General features: G+C 51.2%; 9 protein-coding genes across 9 annotated transcripts; 5 read left to right on the top strand and 4 right to left on the bottom strand.

Moving 5' to 3' along the window:
• Positions 1-3,534: 3,534 nt before the first annotated feature.
• Positions 3,535-5,269, top strand: AKAW2_21130A (uncharacterized protein; the record flags this gene model as incomplete). Its single annotated transcript, XM_041685920.1, has 3 exons — positions 3,535-4,315; positions 4,405-5,169; positions 5,244-5,269. The coding sequence occupies 3 exons, from the start codon at positions 3,535-3,537 to the stop codon at positions 5,267-5,269; spliced, it is 1,572 nt and encodes a 523-aa protein (XP_041539956.1).
• A 2,547-nt stretch (positions 5,270-7,816) lies between these two features.
• Positions 7,817-8,425, top strand: AKAW2_21129A (uncharacterized protein; the record flags this gene model as incomplete). Its single annotated transcript, XM_041685919.1, has 1 exon — positions 7,817-8,425. One exon carries the CDS (start codon positions 7,817-7,819, stop codon positions 8,423-8,425), a length of 609 nt encoding a protein of 202 aa, XP_041539955.1.
• A 659-nt stretch (positions 8,426-9,084) lies between these two features.
• AKAW2_21128S (uncharacterized protein) lies at positions 9,085-10,853 on the bottom strand (the record flags this gene model as incomplete). Its single annotated transcript, XM_041685918.1, has 6 exons — positions 9,085-9,584; positions 9,661-9,763; positions 9,845-10,524; positions 10,578-10,635; positions 10,683-10,703; positions 10,752-10,853. 6 exons carry the CDS (start codon positions 10,851-10,853, stop codon positions 9,085-9,087), a joined length of 1,464 nt encoding a protein of 487 aa, XP_041539954.1.
• A 723-nt stretch (positions 10,854-11,576) lies between these two features.
• On the top strand, positions 11,577-12,608 carry AKAW2_21127A (urate oxidase; the record flags this gene model as incomplete). Its single annotated transcript, XM_041685917.1, has 3 exons — positions 11,577-11,716; positions 11,772-12,418; positions 12,487-12,608. The coding sequence occupies 3 exons, from the start codon at positions 11,577-11,579 to the stop codon at positions 12,606-12,608; spliced, it is 909 nt and encodes a 302-aa protein (XP_041539953.1).
• Positions 12,609-12,937: 329 nt separating this feature from the next.
• Positions 12,938-13,680, bottom strand: MRPL23 (mitochondrial 54S ribosomal protein uL13m; the record flags this gene model as incomplete). The annotated part of the gene is made up of 3 exons (XM_041685916.1): positions 12,938-13,056; positions 13,174-13,534; positions 13,660-13,680. 3 exons carry the CDS (start codon positions 13,678-13,680, stop codon positions 12,938-12,940), a joined length of 501 nt encoding a protein of 166 aa, XP_041539952.1.
• Positions 13,681-14,039: 359 nt separating this feature from the next.
• RPS16 (40S ribosomal protein uS9) lies at positions 14,040-15,077 on the top strand (the record flags this gene model as incomplete). Its single annotated transcript, XM_041685915.1, has 4 exons — positions 14,040-14,085; positions 14,212-14,234; positions 14,628-14,699; positions 14,787-15,077. 4 exons carry the CDS (start codon positions 14,040-14,042, stop codon positions 15,075-15,077), a joined length of 432 nt encoding a protein of 143 aa, XP_041539951.1.
• Positions 15,078-16,047: 970 nt separating this feature from the next.
• Positions 16,048-17,681, bottom strand: AKAW2_21124S (RNA-binding protein; the record flags this gene model as incomplete). The annotated part of the gene is made up of 8 exons (XM_041685914.1): positions 16,048-16,533; positions 16,582-17,055; positions 17,102-17,154; positions 17,215-17,236; positions 17,294-17,368; positions 17,440-17,449; positions 17,527-17,590; positions 17,666-17,681. The coding sequence occupies 8 exons, from the start codon at positions 17,679-17,681 to the stop codon at positions 16,048-16,050; spliced, it is 1,200 nt and encodes a 399-aa protein (XP_041539950.1).
• A 530-nt stretch (positions 17,682-18,211) lies between these two features.
• Positions 18,212-18,589, top strand: AKAW2_21123A (uncharacterized protein; the record flags this gene model as incomplete). Its single annotated transcript, XM_041685912.1, has 1 exon — positions 18,212-18,589. One exon carries the CDS (start codon positions 18,212-18,214, stop codon positions 18,587-18,589), a length of 378 nt encoding a protein of 125 aa, XP_041539949.1.
• An 830-nt stretch (positions 18,590-19,419) lies between these two features.
• Positions 19,420-21,227, bottom strand: AKAW2_21122S (putative ATP-dependent protease (CrgA); the record flags this gene model as incomplete). Its single annotated transcript, XM_041685911.1, has 2 exons — positions 19,420-19,459; positions 19,540-21,227. 2 exons carry the CDS (start codon positions 21,225-21,227, stop codon positions 19,420-19,422), a joined length of 1,728 nt encoding a protein of 575 aa, XP_041539948.1.
• Positions 21,228-21,809: the final 582 nt, after the last annotated feature.

Raw genomic sequence — 21,809 nt, 5'->3', positions numbered from 1 at the left:
GTGTGTCTTTGCGCTGAACATCACTTGTCCTTAAGCGTGGGATTTTCATTGCCAGGAGATTTGGAGGGTAGCCTGAGTGATCTGAACGCCGAACCTGTAATCTCAGGATGTCTCAGGAGGCACACACACACACATACCCTGCTTTGAGAGCCCGTCCAGCGCGGCTTACGCAAGTCCGAAATAATACCTAGTTCGCAAAAGCAAACCGAGCGCATGATATGAGTAATAGATGCAGGCTCAGCCGTTGAGTCGTTGCTTGTGACACCACCGTTAGACTAACTCCTGTCACTTCTTAATAGTGACCGTAGGAAATGATTAATAGACAAAGATACAAAACAATGGGTAGCATAGTGCTATGGCTGCATGGGAGTTGTAGCCCGCGGCAAGAGACACTTAAAATGTGAACCACTATCAACTTTAAAGAAAGGTACCTGACTGCTGCGGACAACCCGCAGTTGATATAAATACCGGTGATGGGGAAGTGCAGGATGGGAAGCCCCATAAGGATCCCCATCGGATGTCACACATTATGGAGTATTGATGGAGTATATACTTCTAAAATCGAGATTGACAGCCGTGGAGTCGAGTGGGCAACTCTACCATTGTTCCCAGCCGTGAAGCTCAGGTCCAAGCCAGGATGCCACTCCACTTCGAACAAAGATATCGCGTTGATAAGGTTTCCTGCCCCTACCTAACTTATGTGGGATTGTGGATGTGCCATGAGGACTGAGCGCCCCAAGGAGCCAATATCGAGCAAGCGGGCCTGTCAACTGCGGAGAAGGGATGCAGAACTCCATCCGCCTCATGACATCAAGCATACTACAAAGTAGAAGACTCCTTCTGTCTCCAACATGATGAGAGATCCCAGAGTTCGTCGAGAGACTCTGCTGCACCCAGGCCAATATGATGCCTCGGTGATTTGTCCAGGCTCAAAAGGGCAGTCGAACGCGACCGGACGGAGCACTGCCTGCCCACTAACTAATTCCTACTAGTAGTAGTTTCGAGTATGTACCGAAACAGGGACGTTACTTACTGCTCTGTACTGGCGGTCGGCATGCATCTATGAAGTATGTAACTACAGGGGTACTTACGAGATTCACTAAGCTTTCGAGACCAAAGCTCCGGCTTTACGCTTTGTCGGAAGCTCAATCTTACGGCGGGCATGCAGCAGTCTTAGACCTCCCGCCCCTCCATGACTTCCCACCCCCTCATTGCCAGGAGAACTGATTTGCTATGTTGCTGCTGTATCTACATAGTACCTGCTACTCTTCTTTGTTCCTTCCACCCGGTCTGGTGCCTTGGGTAGTCCTCTTAAGTCATGAAGTTCGGCCCTGGCCCTTCTTCTCCCCGGGGGGTTCAAAACCAACAGGCGTAAAATTACGGTCTTCGTTGCGATGGGTTGTAACGATCGAGACGCGGACATCGAACTGTCCGACTCCGTTCTGCATAGTTCAGAATATTCCTTCCTTGACCATATTCTCATAACTACGTAGGCAAATAAAAAGAGAATTAACTCTTCGTTATGCTTGACGCTTGGCCTAGAACAGTTCATGCGTTTCTCCGCTTGCGTCCGCGCAGTCTCTGGTGCGATGTGATTGGTAGGCTTTAGGGCCGGTAACAACAAGTTCCTGCCAGGTATCTTTCCCGTGGCTGTCCGCGGCGAGGATACGATCGAGTACATCGGGGTCTGTCTTTCGGTACACGCCCGATGTGTCTCCCATCCAAACCAATCTGTGACACAGAGGAAGCCTGACCAAGAAATCCGAATAATTAAAATACATTATGCGATGAACGAACTAGCCAACCAGCATCGTCGATCGAAATAGCGCCTTCAACAATTTTCCCCTGCTTGCCGCTGGTGCCAACCAAAATCGACTTGTGCTCTGCTGAGGGCTTTCCTTACCCTTCCGGTGTCTACATTTCGGAAAAGACTCTGATTGTTGAGCCGATCTTGCCGTCTCTTGGGCGGCAGAAAGTTTACAGAACCGTTCCTCTTCTCGTGGTTTAGAATTCCCAGTGCCAAAGGCACTGCTGAAGTCTACCGAAGCACGCAGATCTTGGTTAACGTTTTCAACATCGTTGTACCCAAAAGGTAAAGCGACCAGAAGGAAACACAAAAGTAGGATAGTCTAGTTTGCAGAGAAAATGCAGACCTTGTTCGGCTCTTGACTGGGTTTCGGAAACCGGACGAGGCACGAATCAGGTCAACGGCAACCAGTAACCGTCCCAAACGTTGGGTGCTGACTGAGTAGAAAACGATGCTAATAAAATCATAAAAATAACTAATATTTTCCGTTATAATTTTTTTTTTAATAGCATTTTCCCTTTTTTTCCATATTTTCTTTTTTTTACCTACATTTTTTTTTCTCTTCATCCTTTACGGTTGTCGCCTCCCAGAGTTACGATCGTCACCGCCAATCCCCAGTTAACCTTCAATTAGTCGTGATTTCTTTCCCTCTTCCACTTTTTTCCTTCTTTGCCTTTAGTAGTAGGTTAGTGTGTCAGTTTTCGCTCTTCCGATACTGAGGATAATTTCTTTTTCCCCTAACATTTTTTTTTTCCTCCTTCACCCACTTAACTTTGTGCCGCCGCCGCCGTTCGTCGCCCCCCCTTCCACCCCCCCTCCTCCCTCCATTCTCGTGACTACCCTAGGGACGGCTACCTTGGGTGTTCCCTCTTGGAACAAATTTTCCTAAGCTTTTTTTATTTTATTCTATTTTATTTTATCATTCTTTTTCGTTTTCTTTCTTTGCCCTCTTGTTCTACCATCCCCCCCTTACTTTTCACTCTTCCTTCGCCCTGTCTCCGCATCTATACGCGTTGTCCCTGGCAGTTGTGATCTTCCCATCAGAGTCATCCTGGTCAATTTCGCGCGCATTGTTGACGCGAAGCAAAAATTGGCTAGCGAAATTTCCTTCTAGCACTGCTGATTGTGTTAGACCCACTTACACGCCGCCTCCCTGGTGGATCAGAACCATTGACTGTTTTGACAACGTGCGGATAGTGAGAAGTTCCCACACAACTCGAGTTTCTGGTGGGTGACCGTGGGGAATTCAGATTAAGCATCTCGACCTCTTTCCTGACCTCTTTTCTGCAGTGGAGTCGAACTTGATCCTGCACGTCTATCGTCGACCTTGAGGATCCTTGAGCGTCGATTTGCTTATCGAACCTACCTCTTCCGCGAATCTCATCGTCAATTCTCCGCATCAGGTGGGAGGATTGTTCATTTATCGGAACAAGCAAAGGAAAAAAAGGATCCAGAAGTCACAATCGAAGAGAAGCGAGCACACAACTCCGGACTGGAGAATTTTGCGAGCGAAACGCGATCAGGATTTGAACAAGGTGGCATTGGCAGTCTTTTCGCATCCACGGAGCACTGCCTTGGTCGCAAGACACATCCTACGAAAAGGTTTTCTCGCCCTGCGATCAATGATCGAGATATCGTGAAATCTCCTTTCGCCAGTCTCTTACCCCAATTCTCTTCTCCTCCCTCCGTCCCCTCCTTCCGTGTTTGAAAGCCTCTCCGCGTTCAAGATGGATCCCAGATCTCATCCTTCACGGCCCCCATCCACCAGCCTACCCCAGGGCTCCACGCCTTTGTCCTCGACACCCATCTCGAGCATGCCCATGCCTCAGTACACCATGCAGCCTCAATACCCTGTGTCCCAGCCGCATACTCTCCCCCCGCTGCAGCCTCATCACAGTCAATCCCCTGCCCCTCACTCCTACATGGGCCAGCCGTACCGGCCGGATCTGTCGAGGTATCCCGCATCTACTCACGATGTCTACGCGTCTTCCGCGGCTCCTATCATGCCTCACACCACCGTGGGTAGCCTGCCTCCCTCCTCGTTCCTGTCCCACCCCAATCCGCAGGCTCAACCCCAGCCGTCGCAAGCCTACCCTCCGCCTCATAGCGTGCTGCCTCCCGCGTCCAGCGCGCAGACCTATCCCCAGCCGATTGCGCCGGCGCCTCCGCGTGATCGTCGCTCGGACTTCTCCGGTCTTCCGTCGGGTGCTTTCAGCTACTCCGATAACAAGGGATCGCCTTGGATGAACCCCGACCCTGTTGCAGGTGCAAACGGTGCTCCCCCGTATGCTGCGAAGGAACCACCTAGGACACAGGTTGTTGGGTCGCAGGGCCGCCGCGGAATTTTGCCGAGCGTTCCGGGACGCGCGACTCCCGTCACGAACGGTGTCAATGGTACCGCGAAGAACACTACTATTCCGGCCAAGGATGCGGATGGAAAGTTCCCTTGCCCGCACTGTAACAAGACCTATCTTCATGCGAAGCACCTGAAGCGCCATTTGCTCAGACGTGAGTGCCCCTCTTTCCATCTGAATAATATGATAGCGCATGGCGGGGATCGAATTGTTCCGATGACTAATCTATGTTTTTTTCGGTAGACACTGGAGACCGTCCGTACATGTGTGTGCTCTGCAAGGATACCTTCTCTCGCAGTGATATCCTCAAGCGCCACTTCCAGAAGTGCTCGTTGCGCCGCGGTAACCCTACTGGGGCGACTCACCTGTCGCACCCTCAGGCACACTTGAAGCGGTCTCAAGCTGCGCAAAACGCCGTTAAACCCGTTCAGGATGAAGTCAACACGACCGTCCCGCATCCCAACGGTATGCCGGGTGCTACGTATGGCGAGGCGCCCGTGAACGGCAATGGCATGGCTCCCGGTCGCCCCGGATATCCGGAACAGCAGCCTTTGGGATTTTCCATGCCTTCCGTTAATGGGATGAACCGCGGTCAGCCCGAAGACGCGTTCCCCGGCGGACAGCCTCACCAGCGTGGACCTTGGCTTGCTGCTCCCAAGCAGAACCCATACATGGTGCAGCCTGGCGCAGATGCAAATGGCCAGCAGCTGAATGTTGATCGTCCTCCTATTGAGCAGGTAAAGCCCCCGGTTGTTCAAGACCCTAAACGTCCTGTCATGCCTGGACCTCCCAATCACGCTGGCGAAATTGACTGGACTTCGATGTTTCAGCCCGGAGCGTCCGACGGTTACATCAATCCCGTCTTCCCCCAGACCATGGCGTCCGGCCAGGAGCCTATCCACGCTCACGTCGATACCGAACGCAAGTTTTACCCCACCACCACCGCTGGTCCCCAGGAGGGTGGGATGAACGGTCTTTACCTGGCTTCGACCACGTTGAGTGGCGACGGTAAGTGAAGGAGTCCCGGAACTCAACTCCTGCCCCTGCGTATGGATGACGGCATGCTAACCCCCGGATCCCAGGTACCGTCCAGCCTGCTAGGCAATAGTGGTGACTTGGAAGTGGATGTCTTGAGCTGACCACGTTGAGCTTGATGTGTATAACGTCAAGGGAGACGGAGCACTGCGGCCATAACGAACGGTTACAAATTTGTCTTACTAACTGGGTTACGTTGTCAAACGATGTTATGCATCAGTCTAGCGATGTCTTGCAATGCTAGTCATTTGTCTGGGAGTATCTATGGGGACGCTTCTCCGATCATGCTGATGAGGCTCTTACACAAGGGTTTACATGCTATGCGGTTTGGCACCTTATCAGTCTCCTGGATCATGCGCATGAATCCAGCCTGGAAGTCACATGAATGATTATCGAGGGTTATCCCTATAAAAGAAAAAAATATGAACCGGAAAATGAAAGGGAAGGGAAAGAAAAAAAATACAGATAGAAAAAAGCTCGTTTCGGCCACCAACTCCGCGCAGCGCGCCACAGCGTTGGTCTAGATTACAGCATCCGGATTACTCATTGTTATGAAAACGTCTTCTTTTGTCCTACTGGGTTATCTGGTCGTCCATTGTTTATTTGAAAAATCTTGTGAGCATTTTCTACGGCGAGTGCAGATTTGCGGTGATTCTGGACCTGTTTTGTTTTGTTTCCATCCATTATGAGTGGGTTGATGGGATGGTGTGTGTGGTTTTTTTTACTGGCGTCCAATCATAGACTTGGGCATGTGTTTGAATTTTGTTGCGTCAAGGGCTCTCTCATCTTAACGAGTCATCAAAAGATTTCTTGCGGGGAAGGCTTCCGTCCACTCTTCGTTTCGCGTTGCATGTTCCCTTTTCCTGTTCAAATTCGAGCTGCACGGAGGGTTGGGTGTGTTCGGGATTTGTTTGCATAACCGTCACGGCCGTTTCCTATCCGCATGTTGTCTTCCAGTCGACCATGTAAGTACATACTGAGTGTCCGATGGAGGGCATACGAGGTCGAGCTAGGATGAAAGGTGTTGCGTCGTCTTGTGTTTACTATTTGCCTCCTGCGTTCCTATCCAATGTGTTTTGTGTCAATGTGCTTCGGTTTCCTTTCGTGTCTCATGCTTTATTCTTTATTCTGTTTCTTTTCATCTCTCATTTGTGACCGAAAAAGGTAGCATGGTGCTTTTCGACTGCCCGATTTCCTACATTTTGCGGCTGGGTTGGCTGCAGATCCTGGCCGCAGTCAGGGACACTCCTGCTGTGTTGGAGCTTGTTTCATTCTTTTCTGTTACTCCGGACGGCGGTTGGTTGATCTGCCTGGATGCACACCCCTGGTCAGCCCCCAGATGTTCCATACGTCGGTTATGTACTTGTTCTATCCATTATGCCGCATGCATTTTCTTCTTGTATCTGGTCCTGGAGTCTGGAGGCCAGGGAGGCCGATTGAAAACCCCCTGCATCAGGCCTGGTGGAAGTCGTCACTTATGGGAAGCCACGGGAATCCAAAAGCTAGAATATAGACAGCCAGTGATTCGGAGTTGAACGAGAAATAATAAGGGCCATATTTACATGACTTTACAGAAATTGACCTGGGTGGGGGTGTAGTAGAGAAATAGCAGAGTAACTACTGAAGTAGTACTAAGGTAACTAACTAGCTAAGTAGCTAATGAGAGAGCCTCACGGGATCGGAAGGGGACAGACCATGTGAACACCCCGTGACTGCCTGGAACTTGACTTTCCCGACCGAACAAGCCAACCTTTGGTCCGGGGCGGAGATGTCTGGAAACGATCCCGGGATTTCCCTACGGTGAGCGCTGGATGGTTAGTGCGATCGGGTAACTCTTGTTGCAGGTGATTAGATTCTTGTTTTTCTTTCTTGTTTCGCATGTGCCAAAGTGTAGTAGGCCGATACTCTACTTGGGGAGAGAGAGAGTGGAGGGTAGATTGATAGAGCGCCCGGCAGAAAGACATAGGAGCAAGCATGAGAGATAAGAGACTGCTTAAGATTCCAAGTGATGAATGATTATTTCACCCCCTCCATTACCCGTAGATATAACTAACTAACTGATAGTATACGATACTTTTAACTAATAGACGTCACCGCCGAGGGGCTCCCCCGGATTGATATCCACCCCCGCTGATTGGCCGCCGCCCACGGGACTCCCCGGAGGTCCTCCAGTTTCAACTTCTGAATCTCCTCCGCCGTTTCTCTCGTCATCGTCCACCTCCTCCTCCATCCTTCTGGCTCCGATCGTCCGTCCCCTCCTGCAGTCTTCTTCTGGTCCTGTCTGTGCTCGTGTACTCGTGTACTCTTGTACTCAGTCGCACTTCTCCATCCACACTCTCCTCTCAGACCCCCGTCTAGATCTCGTCTACTCCGCAACTCCGCGGCTACTATCGCCCCGATCTCGACCGACGACCACCGACACCAACTCTATATACAAGACGCACAATCCCCTCACCTCACCACTTCTCACAACCGGCAACCCATACCTTCTACACCAATATTAGCAAACACACCTGCGACCGACTACAGGCCCTAGTCCTATCCGACTAGCGTACCCCTGTCAGTCCAAACTCACTCACCCCATCTCTATACTTTCACCGTGGCTCCCCACCTCGCCACCATGTCCACCAACCGGCCATTCCTGGCCAACTTCCTAGCGGCCTTTCGCGCCCAGTCCACATACAAAGCCTCAGCAGCAGGTTCACAATCCGCGACCGCTGGTCCATCCTCCTCGCTCTCCTCCACCCAAATCTCTCAAGGCGCACGAGCCATAGCCACCAAGGCCAGCAGCGGCAACGCAGCCGCTTCCTCATCAGATGCCTCTCCATCCACCACCACCCATCACTACCACCATCATTCCACCACTAGCGCCTCATCCTCCTCCCACTCCCGTCCTCACTCGCACCAGCGATCTCCATTGAACCAACCCGAATCTTCTCCAGCATCCCCGGCCCCACCTCAGACCCAGCAGGTCGCTTCTTCTCCACCCACCCCGGCCGCATCAAACCCCATCCCGATCACAAACAGCCAAGGCCGCCAGCGTCGCGGCAGCGACAGCTCCAGTGGCTCGGGAGGGTTCCGCGATGCGCTGGGTCCGGAGAAGTGGTATATCGGAGGTCGAACGCCTGGCGGGGAGGAGCGGTTCTACCGTTTAGGGATGGTGACGAAGGGCGGAGGTCGGCTCGGTGGGAGTGGTAGAGTGGGAAGCATTGATCAGCTAAGTCTGTGATTGATTGATTGATTTATCTATTTATTGATTCATGGTGTTTGGGGATATGAGCGTTATGGTGGAGTTTCTTTCCTTTTTCTCTGATTACAATTTAACCCCCTATGATCAGGTGTTATTGGCGTCCAAGTAGGGCATTGGATGGCGTTATATCTTCTCTCTCTATTTCTTTCCTTTCTCCCTTTCATCCTCCCCCCAGTGAATGGAATACAGACCAAAAATGTACCGCTTTTAACTTTCCTTCGGGTTTTCGATTCTCTTATTATATGATTGATCCATTCCATTGTGGTGTTGATATGGGTTCTTCTTTCCCCGCTCCGCTATGTTATGCTGCGCTACGCTACATCCACACCGGTGTGTATCTGGATTGAGTTTGAACTGTACATGAAGACAATCCTTGTGCTGTGTGATGCTCGTCTTGATGTCTTTCGATAAAAGGTGCAGTTGGTATGATTTGAGAGAAGATGGGGTATGGATGGATGAACTGAATGTTAGATCTGATCTGAAATCCGAATGTATCAATCAATCAGCATATGACCGACCGGCCTAGTTAGGTTTCCTTACTAAAAGCAAACTTCAGACTTTACACTCATACTCATCATCCAAAATTCAAATTAATCCTATCTATTATCACCCTGATAGCTACTTCACCACCTACCTACTCAATCCCCAGCAAGCAACCTCTCCCTCTCCCCATCATCTCCATCCCCATCCCCAAACCTACTACCACCACCACCACAACAAGCATCCCCCCTCAACCCAACCCCCACCACCACCCCGGTCGCCGCACAAACCACCCCTAACCCAACAACCACAACCCCCCACCCAAACCTCCCCTCCACGAACCCAGCCAACGGCCCCAAACTCAGTCCTAGGAACTGCGCCATCGTCTGGATCCCAAACGCCTGGGCGACTGCGCCCCTCGGCCCAAAGATCCCCGGCTCCCGGCGCTCCATGGTATCCAATACACGCTGGGTCTCGAGGTACAGGGCCGGGGTGGCGATGTTGACGAGCAGGCCGGTCAAGGTGAGGTTTATCATTAGGAGGGTGATGTGGGTGCTTGTGGGGTTGGTGGAGAGCGCGAGCATGCTGAGTGGGATGGGGAGGAGGAGGAAGGTTGTTGTTGCGATGGGGTGCGGGGTTATGGTGTCGGTTAGTTTCCCTGTTGGTTATAGAGGGATAGGGTTAGTGAGATGGGTGGTTTGGGGGGAGGGGAATGGGGGAGGGGAGGGGTGTACCGAAGTAGGGCTCGAAGAGAGCGGTCATGGAGGAGGGGAGGAAGGTTAGGCCTGCGCCTAGGGGTGTCCAGTTGAAGTGAGATTCGACGAAGATGGGGATTGTCTGTCAATGAGTGGGTGGGTGGGTCGTTGTTAGTTTGTGGTGTATGGATGGGGGAAGTTGGGGTGGGGAGGAGGGACGTACGGCGTCAAAGGCTGCGTATATCATGCCGTGGACGAGGAGACCCCAGGATGATATGAGGATGCGGGGCTGTTGGATGAGGAGTAGGAGGGTGGGTTTGCGGGAGTGTTTGGGTATGATGGGTGCTTCGTTCTCTGTGGTTTCGGGTTGAGGTGTGCTTGATACAGAGGGACTGTCGTGGTTGTTGGTTTCATTATCGTTGTCGGCATCATCTTGCGATAAAGCTATCCACCGCTTCGCGACCCTTTTTTCTATCACTGCAAACCGCATCACCAGGTCCATCCCTACAATGGCAAACGCCATTGCGAATACGGGCTGATATCCTGCTACTCTGTACACCAGACCCCCCAGTAATGGACCTAGCAGGAACCCTAGGGTAACCGCTGACCCTAGGTATCCGACAGTCTGGCCGAGGTTCTCGAACGGGACGGAGTCGGTGAGGAGGGCGAGTCCAGCGACGACGACCATTGCGGTTGCGCTGCCTTGTAGGAGGCGTGCGATGACGAAGAAGCCGATGGTGCGTGCGAGACCGAGGATGAGCATAGATGCGCCGAGCAGGATAAGGCCGAGAAGGTAGGGGAGTTTGCGCGTGGGCGCGACATCGATCAAGTATCCGAAGATCGGGCAGCAGATGAATGCGACAGTGGCTTCGCATATGAGGAGAATGCTGACCCAGCGTTCGCCTGGTTTTGTATCAGATGGTATAGAGTAAGGGTGGGTGTGGTGGTGGACGTACGGTCTTCATAGGGAATTTTCGCGCGGTCGACTAGGGCTGTTGGCATGACGGGAACGATCTGGAGAGTTAACTGGCGATATAGATGTGAGTCTGGATGGTACTCACCATGGCATAGAGGAAGTAGTCCTGCCAGTGTCAGCTATTGTGTCTCTGGTAGCGTGATTGTCTGCATACCGTGAACGAAGAGGTCCAGACTGTCGCGATGATGAAGGCTGTAGAGGAACGGTACTTGAGAAGCCATGGCGGGCGCTCTCTACCTTCACTTGTAAACCACATGGTATTCTCCGGCTCGTCGACTTGATGTCCTGGTCTCAGCACGATTCAGCTGGATAGCTCTCATTGCTGAAACGTTGGACAACTGGCCGGGCCCGCGGTATCGGACAGGTCCGTAGCAGAGCAATTGAAGGTCAGTCGAGGGTCGAAACGGGATATGTTATATTGAGAAACTCAGCAGATCCCGACATTTCTTGCAATGATGGCAGAGACCATCTTGAGTCTGGGATTTCATTGTTTGCTGAGGCGCGAGATTCTTTCGAGTGGATGACGTCTGGGCAGTCACATGTCTGACACTTCCTCTACATTTTGTAGGGTTTCTTGGTAGTCTGGCTGTCATTCTTGCTCTTTCATGTAACCGCTGACGGTAGACCGATGAATCCATCCCAATCAATCCCTTTGGTTACATTACATTCATTCTAGCCAAACAAATCCCCGGCAACCACAGCCGGGATTGCCTGATGTTTGCATAACCCCAGAGGTTACGAATCCCGGGGCGATAAGATAAAGCGAGGGAGGCTGCGGCCGTCAAGTCCCGCGGGCTTCGGAGGTGGCCGATACGCTGCCATCTCCCCATCCCGACTGCTTCCTGGCTCCGGAGAAGTCTTAAAAAGCTTCATCCTGCTGCCACAGGGGTTGTTGTAGTTGAATCTCCCAGTTCTGTGTTTATTGTCAATACCCCTCTTTGGTTGCTCATCTTCCTCACCTCCCTACCCCATACCCACCATGTCTTCCCCAGTTGCTGCGGCCCGCTACGGCAAGGACAATGTCCGAGTATACAAGGTCCACCGCGATGAGAAGACCGGCGTCCAGACGGTCGTGGAGATGACCGTCTGCGTCCTCTTGGAGGGTGACATCGATACCTCGTATGTATTTTTCTCCCTTAAAATCGAAATCAGAGCTAACCCTCGTTTACTACAGCTACACCAAGGCCGACAACAGCGTGATTGTCGCGACCGACTCCATCAAGAACACCATCTACATCACCGCCAAGCAAAACCCCGTCACTCCTCCCGAGCTCTTTGGCTCCATCCTTGGAACCCACTTCATCACCAAGTACAATCACATCCACGCCGCCCATGTCAACATCATCACCCACCGTTGGACCCGTATGACCATCGACGGCAAGCCGCACCCGCACTCCTTCCTCCGGGATGGCGAGGAAACCCGCAACGTGCAGGTCGATGTCGTCGAGGGCAAGGGCGTGGACATCACTTCGTCTCTGGCCAAGTTGACCGTTCTGAAGAGCACCAACTCGCAGTTCTGGGGCTTCCTGCGCGACGAGTACACCACCCTCCCTGAGACATGGGACCGTATTCTCAGCACCGACGTCGACGCCAGCTGGCAGTGGCGCCGCTTCAACGGGCTGGACGAGGTGCGCGCTACTGTGCCTCAGTTCGATGCGACCTGGTCGGCGGCCCGGGATATCACCCTTAAGACCTTTGCCGAGGACAACTCGGCCAGTGTCCAGAACACTATGTACAAGATGGCGGAGCAGATCTTGGCTCGTCAGCCCTTGCTTGAGACGGTCGAGTACTCTCTGCCTAACAAGCACTACTTCGAAGTTGGTATGTATTTCATATTTTTTGATAGACTCGTTCGTCTTGAATCCCGGCTAATCCGTTGTTTGTCGCAGACCTGAGCTGGCACAAGGGCCTGAAGAACACCGGCAAGGATGCCGAGGTGTATGCGCCGCAGACCAACCCGAACGGGCTGATCAAGTGCACGGTTGGTCGCAACACGAAGGCGAAGCTGTAGGATGATTTGTAGTATTGCATTAGCAGTTATGAGATGGAGTTCTGGCACTTGTATATAGGTTAGGGATAAATAGCATCATTCACAGGTTCTGATACATGATCAATGCACAAGCTGTTGTGATTGTGTAGCGTAGCTAGTAGTAATATAAACAAAATATGTCACATAAAATATAAAATAATCAGAAATCACAAAACTCCCACCCATGCGCTAGCAAGTCATAACATGACAACAGCAATATCAATGACATATGTAAAAGTACAAGAGGTGTAAATGGTCAAAATGGTATCCGATCCAGCAATCCGACAAGATGCGCAGACAATACAATGCAATCACGCATCGGTCTTGGCCATCTTAAACGCCTCCTTCACCTCGGGCAAGTTCCCGATGACCGACTGTCCGTTAAGCTTGACGATGTTCTCCTTGTAGGGGTGGGCGAGACCTTCGAAAGCTATATAAGGTTACCATTAGCATACATCCTCAAACGACATACCATATGCCAGTCTAGCGCCAGGGTAGAGACGACATATATATATCCAATTGATAATGATATCAGAGGTATACTCACTCTTCAACCTAGCCAAGCGCTTATCCCGCAAGCGGTTCTTGGGCAACATGCCGCGAACAGCACGACGGAGGACCTCACCACCGCCCCATTTCTCAAACATCTTGTCCATAGTCATGCTCCGCAGACTACCGGGGCGGGTGTTGTGAGTGTAGTACTTCTTCTGGAAGCGCTTCTTGCCGGTGACACGGAGGTCGTGGCATCCGACGGCGACGACATAGTCACCGCAGTCGGTGGAGGGGTCGTAGACGGGCTTGTTCTTGCCCATGAGGGTGAGGGCAATGGAGGAGGCAAGTCTACCCAGACTGCGAGGGTCACTGCCGACATCGACGTAGTGCCATGTTCGGGAGAAGGCGAGACGGGTCTATAGCATTATATTGAAATCAAAGTTAGATATTGAGCATAAACAGACAGGTAAAGAGAGGGAGGGAGAAGGGATCAATATTATGCAATTGAGAGAATACTGGGGAAGAGAATAACGGGATATACCTTTCCAACAGTCTGCGACATCTTGACGTAAAACGAATAGCTATAGCTATATGCCTCTTACTTCAATCTATACCCTACAACAACCTGGCACTGGCCTCTATCCCGGGAGTCCGAACTTTCCCCATCACGTGATGCGATCCAACTTCCCCGACAAGCCCTACCTCAAGGTCCCAAAGCGGCCTAGCGCAGCGCACTAAGCGAGAGACCAAGAATTGGACAGTCAGCAAAACCACAAGCCCCAAAGAAGAAATCGCACCGCCTGACTGTGCGAAGCGAAAATTAATACAGCGCGACTCCGTTAATCGACGACAAATACTCCACGACCCCGACACCGTCTACCTTACTTCCCACCACCCAGCACACTTCGCCGCCTCCCCATCATGGCTTCCGTCCCGAGTGTGCAATGCTTCGGCAAGAAGAAGACGGGTGAGTTTTCCTCTTGTTTTTGATATATAAATGGATTGGGTGGACTTTGAAGATTGGGAGGGTTCGGGATGTTGGGATGATTTGGTTGAAGGTAGCATGGGATGCTAACGGTTGATGTGATTTTAGCCACCGCTGTCGCCCACTGCAAGGTATGAGAATAACGTTCTCTGTCTATCTGTCACCTTCCTGCTGGTCTAGGATTTATCGTGTTTGCGGATGCCGATGTGTCGTTCGATATTGGTCAATACTTGGGGTTGGAAGGTTGTTGAAGGAAGCTTGGGTATCTATTCGACATTAAGGGTTAAGGAACATGGAATGCATGGAAACGCGAGGGATGCGATATCGAGTATCGAAAAATAATTGAACGACACGAATATGCAAATTTGAAGGAAGTCGAATACCTAAAGGGAAAAAAAGGAAGAAGGCATGCGCAACCAAACTCGAACGACACATCTGCATCCGCATCGCAATATATCAGATGAACCAAGATCGCAACGGAAAGAAGAAGAGCGTCCAGACTGATTCGTTTCTTCCAACTACAGCAAGGCAAGGGCATGATCCGGGTCAACGGCCAGCCCCTCTCTCTGGTCCAGCCTGAGATCCTCCGCTTCAAGGTACATAACTCACCACCTATCGGGATTATATGCGAAATTGCCATGGGACGGGTCAATTAACACGCGATTTTTTCCAAAATGGAATAGGTCTACGAGCCCCTCCTGATCGTTGGAGCCGACAAGTTCGCCGGTGTCGACATCCGTGTCCGCGTCTCCGGTGGTGGTCACACCTCCCAGGTTTACGCCATCCGTCAGGCCATCGCCAAGTCCATCGTCGCCTACTACCAGAAGTACGTCGATGAGCACTCCAAGAACCAGCTGAAGCAGGCTCTTGTCCAGTACGACCGCACACTCCTCGTCGCCGACAACCGTCGTACGGAGCCCAAGAAGTTCGGTGGTCGTGGTGCCCGCGCTCGCTACCAGAAGTCCTACCGTTAAACGGCTTCATTATTACATCAACAATATACACACATACAAGCTTGCTCCGCCTCTGCCTGTTTTTCTGTTCTCATTCCTTTTTGTTTCCTGTTCCGTTCCGTTTTCGAAAGAAAGGAATTCAAACCATGGAATTCGGGGACAAAATCCTTACTTTCCCGGCTGTTATGCTTTCCCCCACCTTTTACGGTTCGAGTTTTTGCTTGCTTGGCTCGGATCGGTTTTAAAAAAAAAGTTTTCCTATAACGTTTCCCCTCTTATGATTATGGCCGGGTTATGAAGGGTTTTCTTTGTGTGAGGCAGAAAACGGGATATCATGCGGGATGGTGTTGTTGTTGCTGTTTGTCGTTTTAACGGTTGTACTTACTGGGGTGAGGGAGAGAAGAAGAGAGAGATCTGGTGTGGTGGTCCCATTCCACCACTGCAGACAATTCAATCAAATAAAGAGGATGGTTTGGGTTGTTTACAGTGGCTGTGTTTGGAAATTATGGTGCAATGCTGGCCCCGGTCTTAGGCTGTTATTAGTATAAGCCTGGACTATCTTAAATATCACCCAATTTCTTTTTTTGTCGTCAGCCCTGTCACTATAAAGTTGTATTGGACGTCCGTGCGTTGTATTAGCATACAAACGCACATTCTCATAACGGATGAACCGTTTAGATGACTGATATACGCTGGCTATAATAAGTGATAGCATCTGGCAATCAGTCTGGCCATCCCCCTCGTAGATCACCCGCCATCTTGTTTCATTCTCACCCCACTCGCCGCTGCCTATCCGTCATGTTCGTCCGTCCAGCCTGATCAGTCATTTCGTTCTATTAAGCCAGATCCCCTTCACGCAACGCACCACCATACTAGTACCGATTCCCCTAAATCTGGTGACTAGTCTCGCCTAAAGTGCTGCTCAACTATTTGGTAGCACAACACTTCAAAGAAAGTACAAAGAAAATAAAGAGAGGAGAGAGGAGACAACTCAGGCGGTAACGCTATTATCAGCCCATCGCATTCCATTGTTCATCCTTCCCAGTCCGTCATGGCTGGGATGGTCGTCCTCATCGTCGGCTCCATCCAGGGACAGAAGTTGAAAACGATTGGGCACGGAGCCGGTTTTCTTTGCCGGTGCTTGTGGTTCTTTCTTGGGGTACTTCCCCGGGGTACCTAAACACTCGTCCGGATAGAACCCAATTTTCATGCCCTTGTACGTGAACCGAGACATCATGCAGGAGCGTGCAAAGAGCGCATTATGCACTGAATTGGTGGAGATGTAGGCATTGCCATTCTTGAATTGTACCGAGATCACGATTAGGTTGTGGATATGGTCCAGATCCTTCCGGATGACCCACTCCGTGACGTTCGGCTGTACATTGTAGACGACTAGATTGCGCGATGCTCCATTGTCAATTTTGGCCCGGACATACGGAGGAAGGTAGAACTGTCTGTCATTCCAACCCACTTCCACCTATAGTACCTATTAGCGGTGCTACCGTTTGCCGGATTGGGCACTTACGCGCTTCCCAGCAACAATGAGACCGTAGGTCTTCGCAGTCCGGAAGAATTCACGAGCGGCCGCTTCCTCGACAAAAGACACACTGGCCATGTGTTCCCGCGCACGTAAATAGATGTGCAGTAGGGCTCCGCCCTTTATGGCTGCGACGATGTCTCTGTGCGCGATACGGTCGGGAAGATTCCGAATTAGCACGGTACGTTGGGCGCTTGGAGTCGGAGACGATCCTGCACTTCTGGAAGACTCATCATAGTCATCCTTGTCTTCGCTGTCATGAGAATCCAGGAGAGCGTCTTCGTCTTCGTCCTCATCTTCACCAATGGCGAAATCTTCAGGGTCATGAACTTTCACGTCTAAGTGTTCATGACAGCCAGGGGCCTTGTTCTCGAACGCCGCATGCGATTTCGCTGGGCTCTGAGAGCTATTTTCGCGGCTAGTTTGGTGAGAAGGCTGCTGAGCAGCCCCGTAAATCAAGACCTATGTAGGTTAGTAAATGTACGCCAATCAGTGGGCGTCTCCTGACATCAAGAGTTTCCTGGGACAACCCTCCATTAAGGAGTGAGGTTCTTAATTTAGCTGTAGTGATAATGTCAGCTGCAGAGATAGATATTAGGTATATGAGAGGCGGTCGCATACCAAAATGTTGCGAATCTTGGAGCTGCGAAGTGTCACCGGTCAGCGAGGGGCCATTTTGGACCTGTCAGATTGTACTCACCAGACGATCATATTCCGAGCGGGGGATGGTGACGGTTTCTGCGTTTGACGGGGTACTTCTATAGCTCGGAAGTTGCTGTATCATGGTGAAATCGTCAGACCAGCTCGCATTGATGAGATTCTAAGCGAGCAGTTGAGGGGACTCACAGCATATGGTCTGTTTAGAAACCAGTCAGTCGGACGAGTACATATATCAGTGAGTATATAATGGAACTCGAGTATGAGGACACTCACCTTCGAGGCATATAGCTATTCGGATGGCCTGTGAATGAGGTCGATGAGGCCATAGTACGAGAATCTGGGTGTGGGGTGATTTTAGTGAAGATCAGGCAACGCCCAGCAGCTTGACAACTGCAAATGAAGCCAAGCTTACCTGAAGAAGTAGACATTGAGCTGATACTAAAAAGAAGCTGTTAGTCTTGAGCAGTCTTCACCTGGAAGATGCAGAAGAGAAGCTAAGACCAGCGCAGGAGATGGTTGAAGGAACGAAGAGTAGAGAAGTACTAAGTAGAGAGGAGAAGAGGAGAAAAGGGAAAGTTGATATCTCCAATCCACAGTCGCTCCACATCAACTTTGCAAGAACGATGGATCACCCGACACTTTTATTCTTCCCTCTTTACTCATTCTCCTCTTTTCTTTCTTTTTCTTCTCTACAAGGGTCTTGGTTTGAAATCTCCGATATCTTCTCTTCCTGCTTCACCTTTCACTCTGCTGACGAACATAGTACATCATAGATACAGTCTGGATACACTCACCGTGGGCGCTCCACACGTAGGGAGATATTCCAAAGTGATAGAGAAGAAGACTGCAGATAAGATGCAACAGCGGATCAATTGCAGATGAAGAGAAGAAAGGCGAAGAGGAAGAGAAGGAAGGAAAACGACCGGGGGAGCTGGCAAGCCAACGCATCAAGACCAGCATGGCGAACCAGACTTCAATGGCGCCCGAACAGGCAAGCGACGAGGCACGCCATGGGAAAGGGCGATTAGGATTGCATGAGCTGTATCTGTTCCTTCGCCATCTTGCAACGTTTGGGTGGTTTTGGCGTCGCAAATCCCAAGTGCAGCGCTTGTGCGACCAACGGCCACCAACCACCAACCAGCGCAGCTCAGCGGCAAACGGGCGCAGCGACGCTGCATTGCGCTGGACAAGTCAGAGCTTGGATACTGGCTCAGAGGCTCTCTACCCCTGCCAGTTAGGCAACATTGTTCTCTTATCAGGCTTCGACATTAGCCGTTCTCCACCATCTGCGGTACGCACGCAAGGCGCATTTCGCTCCTACTTTATGCATAGATAGCTACGGGTTGGTTCTTCCACTTCCACCACCAATGTGCTCGTTCGAAGTACATGCAGGGATTCCCAAACAGTTAGTTGCCTGAAACCTTCCAATCCCTCCTATTATCCCTCTATCTGCACAAAGCTGTACGTTCCCGTTCGACTCTGTCATCGGTCGATCGTAGGAGAAAAAGTAAAAAAAATAAAGAAGCAAAGAAAGGATACCATGCCTGCATGGAGTCGCACCAGACTCTACGAGATGGGCGTTAAGCCCACCTATACGATGCGATGGGTAGCTTCCGAGATTAGTATGTCCCTGTGGCAACCAGCCACCAGCTAGGACGAGAATATACTTATACTCCTCGGTCTGGAGGAGGAATTATGGCTGCCGCAGTCTTAGGCCGGGCGCCAACTAGTACAAGGACCAGTGAACGCTATCGTGTACTAATAGCGCCTTCGATACTTCAAGGATTAGCCGTACCTGGCGTGGATGAGTGGCGTCCCTCTTCCTCGTCGTGCATCTCTCTCGTCGTCCTCTGAGCATATCTATCAGCGTGGTTCTCGCCGTCTGGCTCGCCGGATTTGGACAACATTGATCGCCATTTGCGTCGCAAAGATAGCCAAGAATATCCCCATAACGAGAGTCTGTGGGATATAGCTTCCTCCTGAATCCTGACTCTGCGCCCGCTGCCGGCGATCAGGATCAACTGGACGAGGAGACCCAAACGAGATGGAGACAGACATGGAAAATGGCGTGAACGACGTAAAGACTCCCGCAGACGGGGCCAGGTATGTTAAAGCTGGGCTCAGAACCATTGGCACGAGGGAGAAGACGAGGAGAGGGACGGCTAGTCATAAGACCGAGGCGAATGATGGTCGGGGCCGAGCCAACCTTGTCAAGAGAAAATGTGAGCGCCACCCAGGAAGGATATGAAAGCAAAGCCCTGATGAAGGGGCCGATCATCTACCTACCACTCTCGAGACTCTGACTTCCTCACCCACCGCACAACCATCTTCAGTCTATCCCGGACACTGGTCGTCGCTAGAAGCTTGTACTTCTCATCTTCCCAAAGAGGCAGAACGCAGGCGAACCACCAGGGAAACACAGCCGGATCGGTAGGCGCCTCGCCATATGCTAGCAAGACTCGCGGATGGAGCCATGCTGCTCCTTCGCGACGGCTTTTGTCGATAAAATCCAAGGCGATCTGAAAAAGCTGCTGCGTGGGCAGAGACTCCGGTGGTGTTGACGCTGCTGATAGTGATTCCCCTGTTCCTGATGACGTTTCCAAAGACTCTAGCCTCTCCTCCTCAGATATCGCAATATCATCCACGCGCTGTATCCTGCCAACATGGTATCCATCCACCATCTCAAAGCTCATCACTTTGAAGCGCGACACCCCTGATGCAATCACCAAACTTCTCCCATCGGGGAGTAGCTCGAACCGCTCCACCACCAGCACCGTACCATACTGCATGAATTGGGCCCTGCCCAAACCTTCCTGCAGCCGACCGGAGCGATTATACATAACCATACCAAATTTCTTATCCCTCGTCTGCATGACCCTATGGATCATAGTCCGATACCGCGGTTCAAATATATGCAAGAAAGTCGGCATAGTCGGGAACGAAAGCGAGCTCACGAACAAGGGAATAGTCCGCTCTCCATCCCCAGTAGCGGCCACTCCATCCTCATTAGAAGAACCCTCGCGACGCGACACAACCTGCTCAGGGAACAAAGCTTCCACCAAGTCCGAAATCCTCCTATTAACGGGCTCAGCCCGCACCGTCGAAGCCATATTCAACTTGCGCCGACACAGCGGACACAGATCACTATGATTCAAAACCATAGCCACACAACCGCGACAAAACGTATGTCCACAAGAAGTCGTCAACGGATCCAAAATAAGCGAGTAGCAGACCTGACAGTCCAATTCTCCCCGAACTGCCTCCTTCAATCTCTCGTAGGATAGTCGTTGCCCTTGTCCCTCCTCAAATGTAGTATCACCATCCACCTCCAACACATCCCCAAACCCAACACGACCCTGCTTAACCAGTCCATACACACCCCCTAACAAATCCCCACACCCAATCCTAGCAACACATGTTTCTGTGCCTATGTCTGCCTCTGTCCCTTTGACCTCATCCTCACTCCCCAACCTCTTCCCCTCCCACCTCACATCACAAAACCTCGCACCAGCACCATCATCATCATCATCACTACCCCGCTTCCCCAACACCTCCTCAAACACATCCACCACCCTCCCCAACAAAACATCCGTCCCGCAATCCCCCAGACAATGTTCCCCCGAGCAGCTCGTCGCACCATCTCCCCAATAGCACGTAAACCCCTGTTTCCGCTCCTCATCCGCCGGATAAGTAATCCCCGTCCGTTGCCGAATGGGCGGTAGACATGACTTGCAGATCGTGTTTCCGCAGGGCAGGCGCAGCGGGGTTCGGAGCGGTAACGAGCAGCGCGGGCATTGGATAAGCCGGATGATGGAATGTGCGGAGGTTAATCGGGAAAGGAGCGGGTCGCGTGAGCTGTTGTTGTTCAGCGTGTGGTGGTGATCATCGCCGTTTTGTTTTTCTTCTGCAGCAGCTGCATTGCTGGGATGCGGAGAGGAGGGTGGTGGAGGGCTGGGCATGGTGGCATCTTCCATGGAGGTTCGCGGTATGTAGAGGAGTAGGGGATCGGAGAGGAGGAAAAGGCAAAATATAAAGGATAGAGGTAAAGAATCTAGACCAGGGTCGGTCGGTTGGTCGGTCGGCGCTTAGATTGATTGATTGATTGATTGATGTTTTGTTGGGCTGGCTTACTTACAGTGACTGACGGGTGGAGACGAGCTGGGCTGGTTGGTCTCCGGAGCTCTCTCCTTCCGGCCGTCATCCGAGGTTCGGGGACACGCTTTACGATGTCATGGCTGGTAGCCAAGGCATCTTTTCCTTTGAAGTAGCTAATATGCAAGATGCAATGATGCATTTCGTTGGACTTTGAAAAAAAAAAAAAAAAAAAAAGGTAAATGGTAATCTTTAAGTATATACAGTACAATGTTACCCTCGAACGAGAACAAAGGGTACTCATAAGATTGAATGAATTGATGATGATCACCGATGCATAAAAAATCCCACAAACCCCGTGGAAGCAAAACTCTCGATCTGATGCAAGATTGGTGGAGAGAGAAGAATCACAGAAAAAGGTATCGGATCAACGGCTAAACAAAAAGAGCCGCAAATCAAGCGTA

This window comes from Aspergillus luchuensis, chromosome 2, assembly GCF_016861625.1.
Source record: "Aspergillus luchuensis IFO 4308 DNA, chromosome 2, nearly complete sequence".
NCBI lineage: Eukaryota > Fungi > Ascomycota > Eurotiomycetes > Eurotiales > Aspergillaceae > Aspergillus > Aspergillus luchuensis.
Note: the sequence above shows the minus strand (reverse complement) of the source record. Positions and strands in the feature narration are given on the sequence as shown.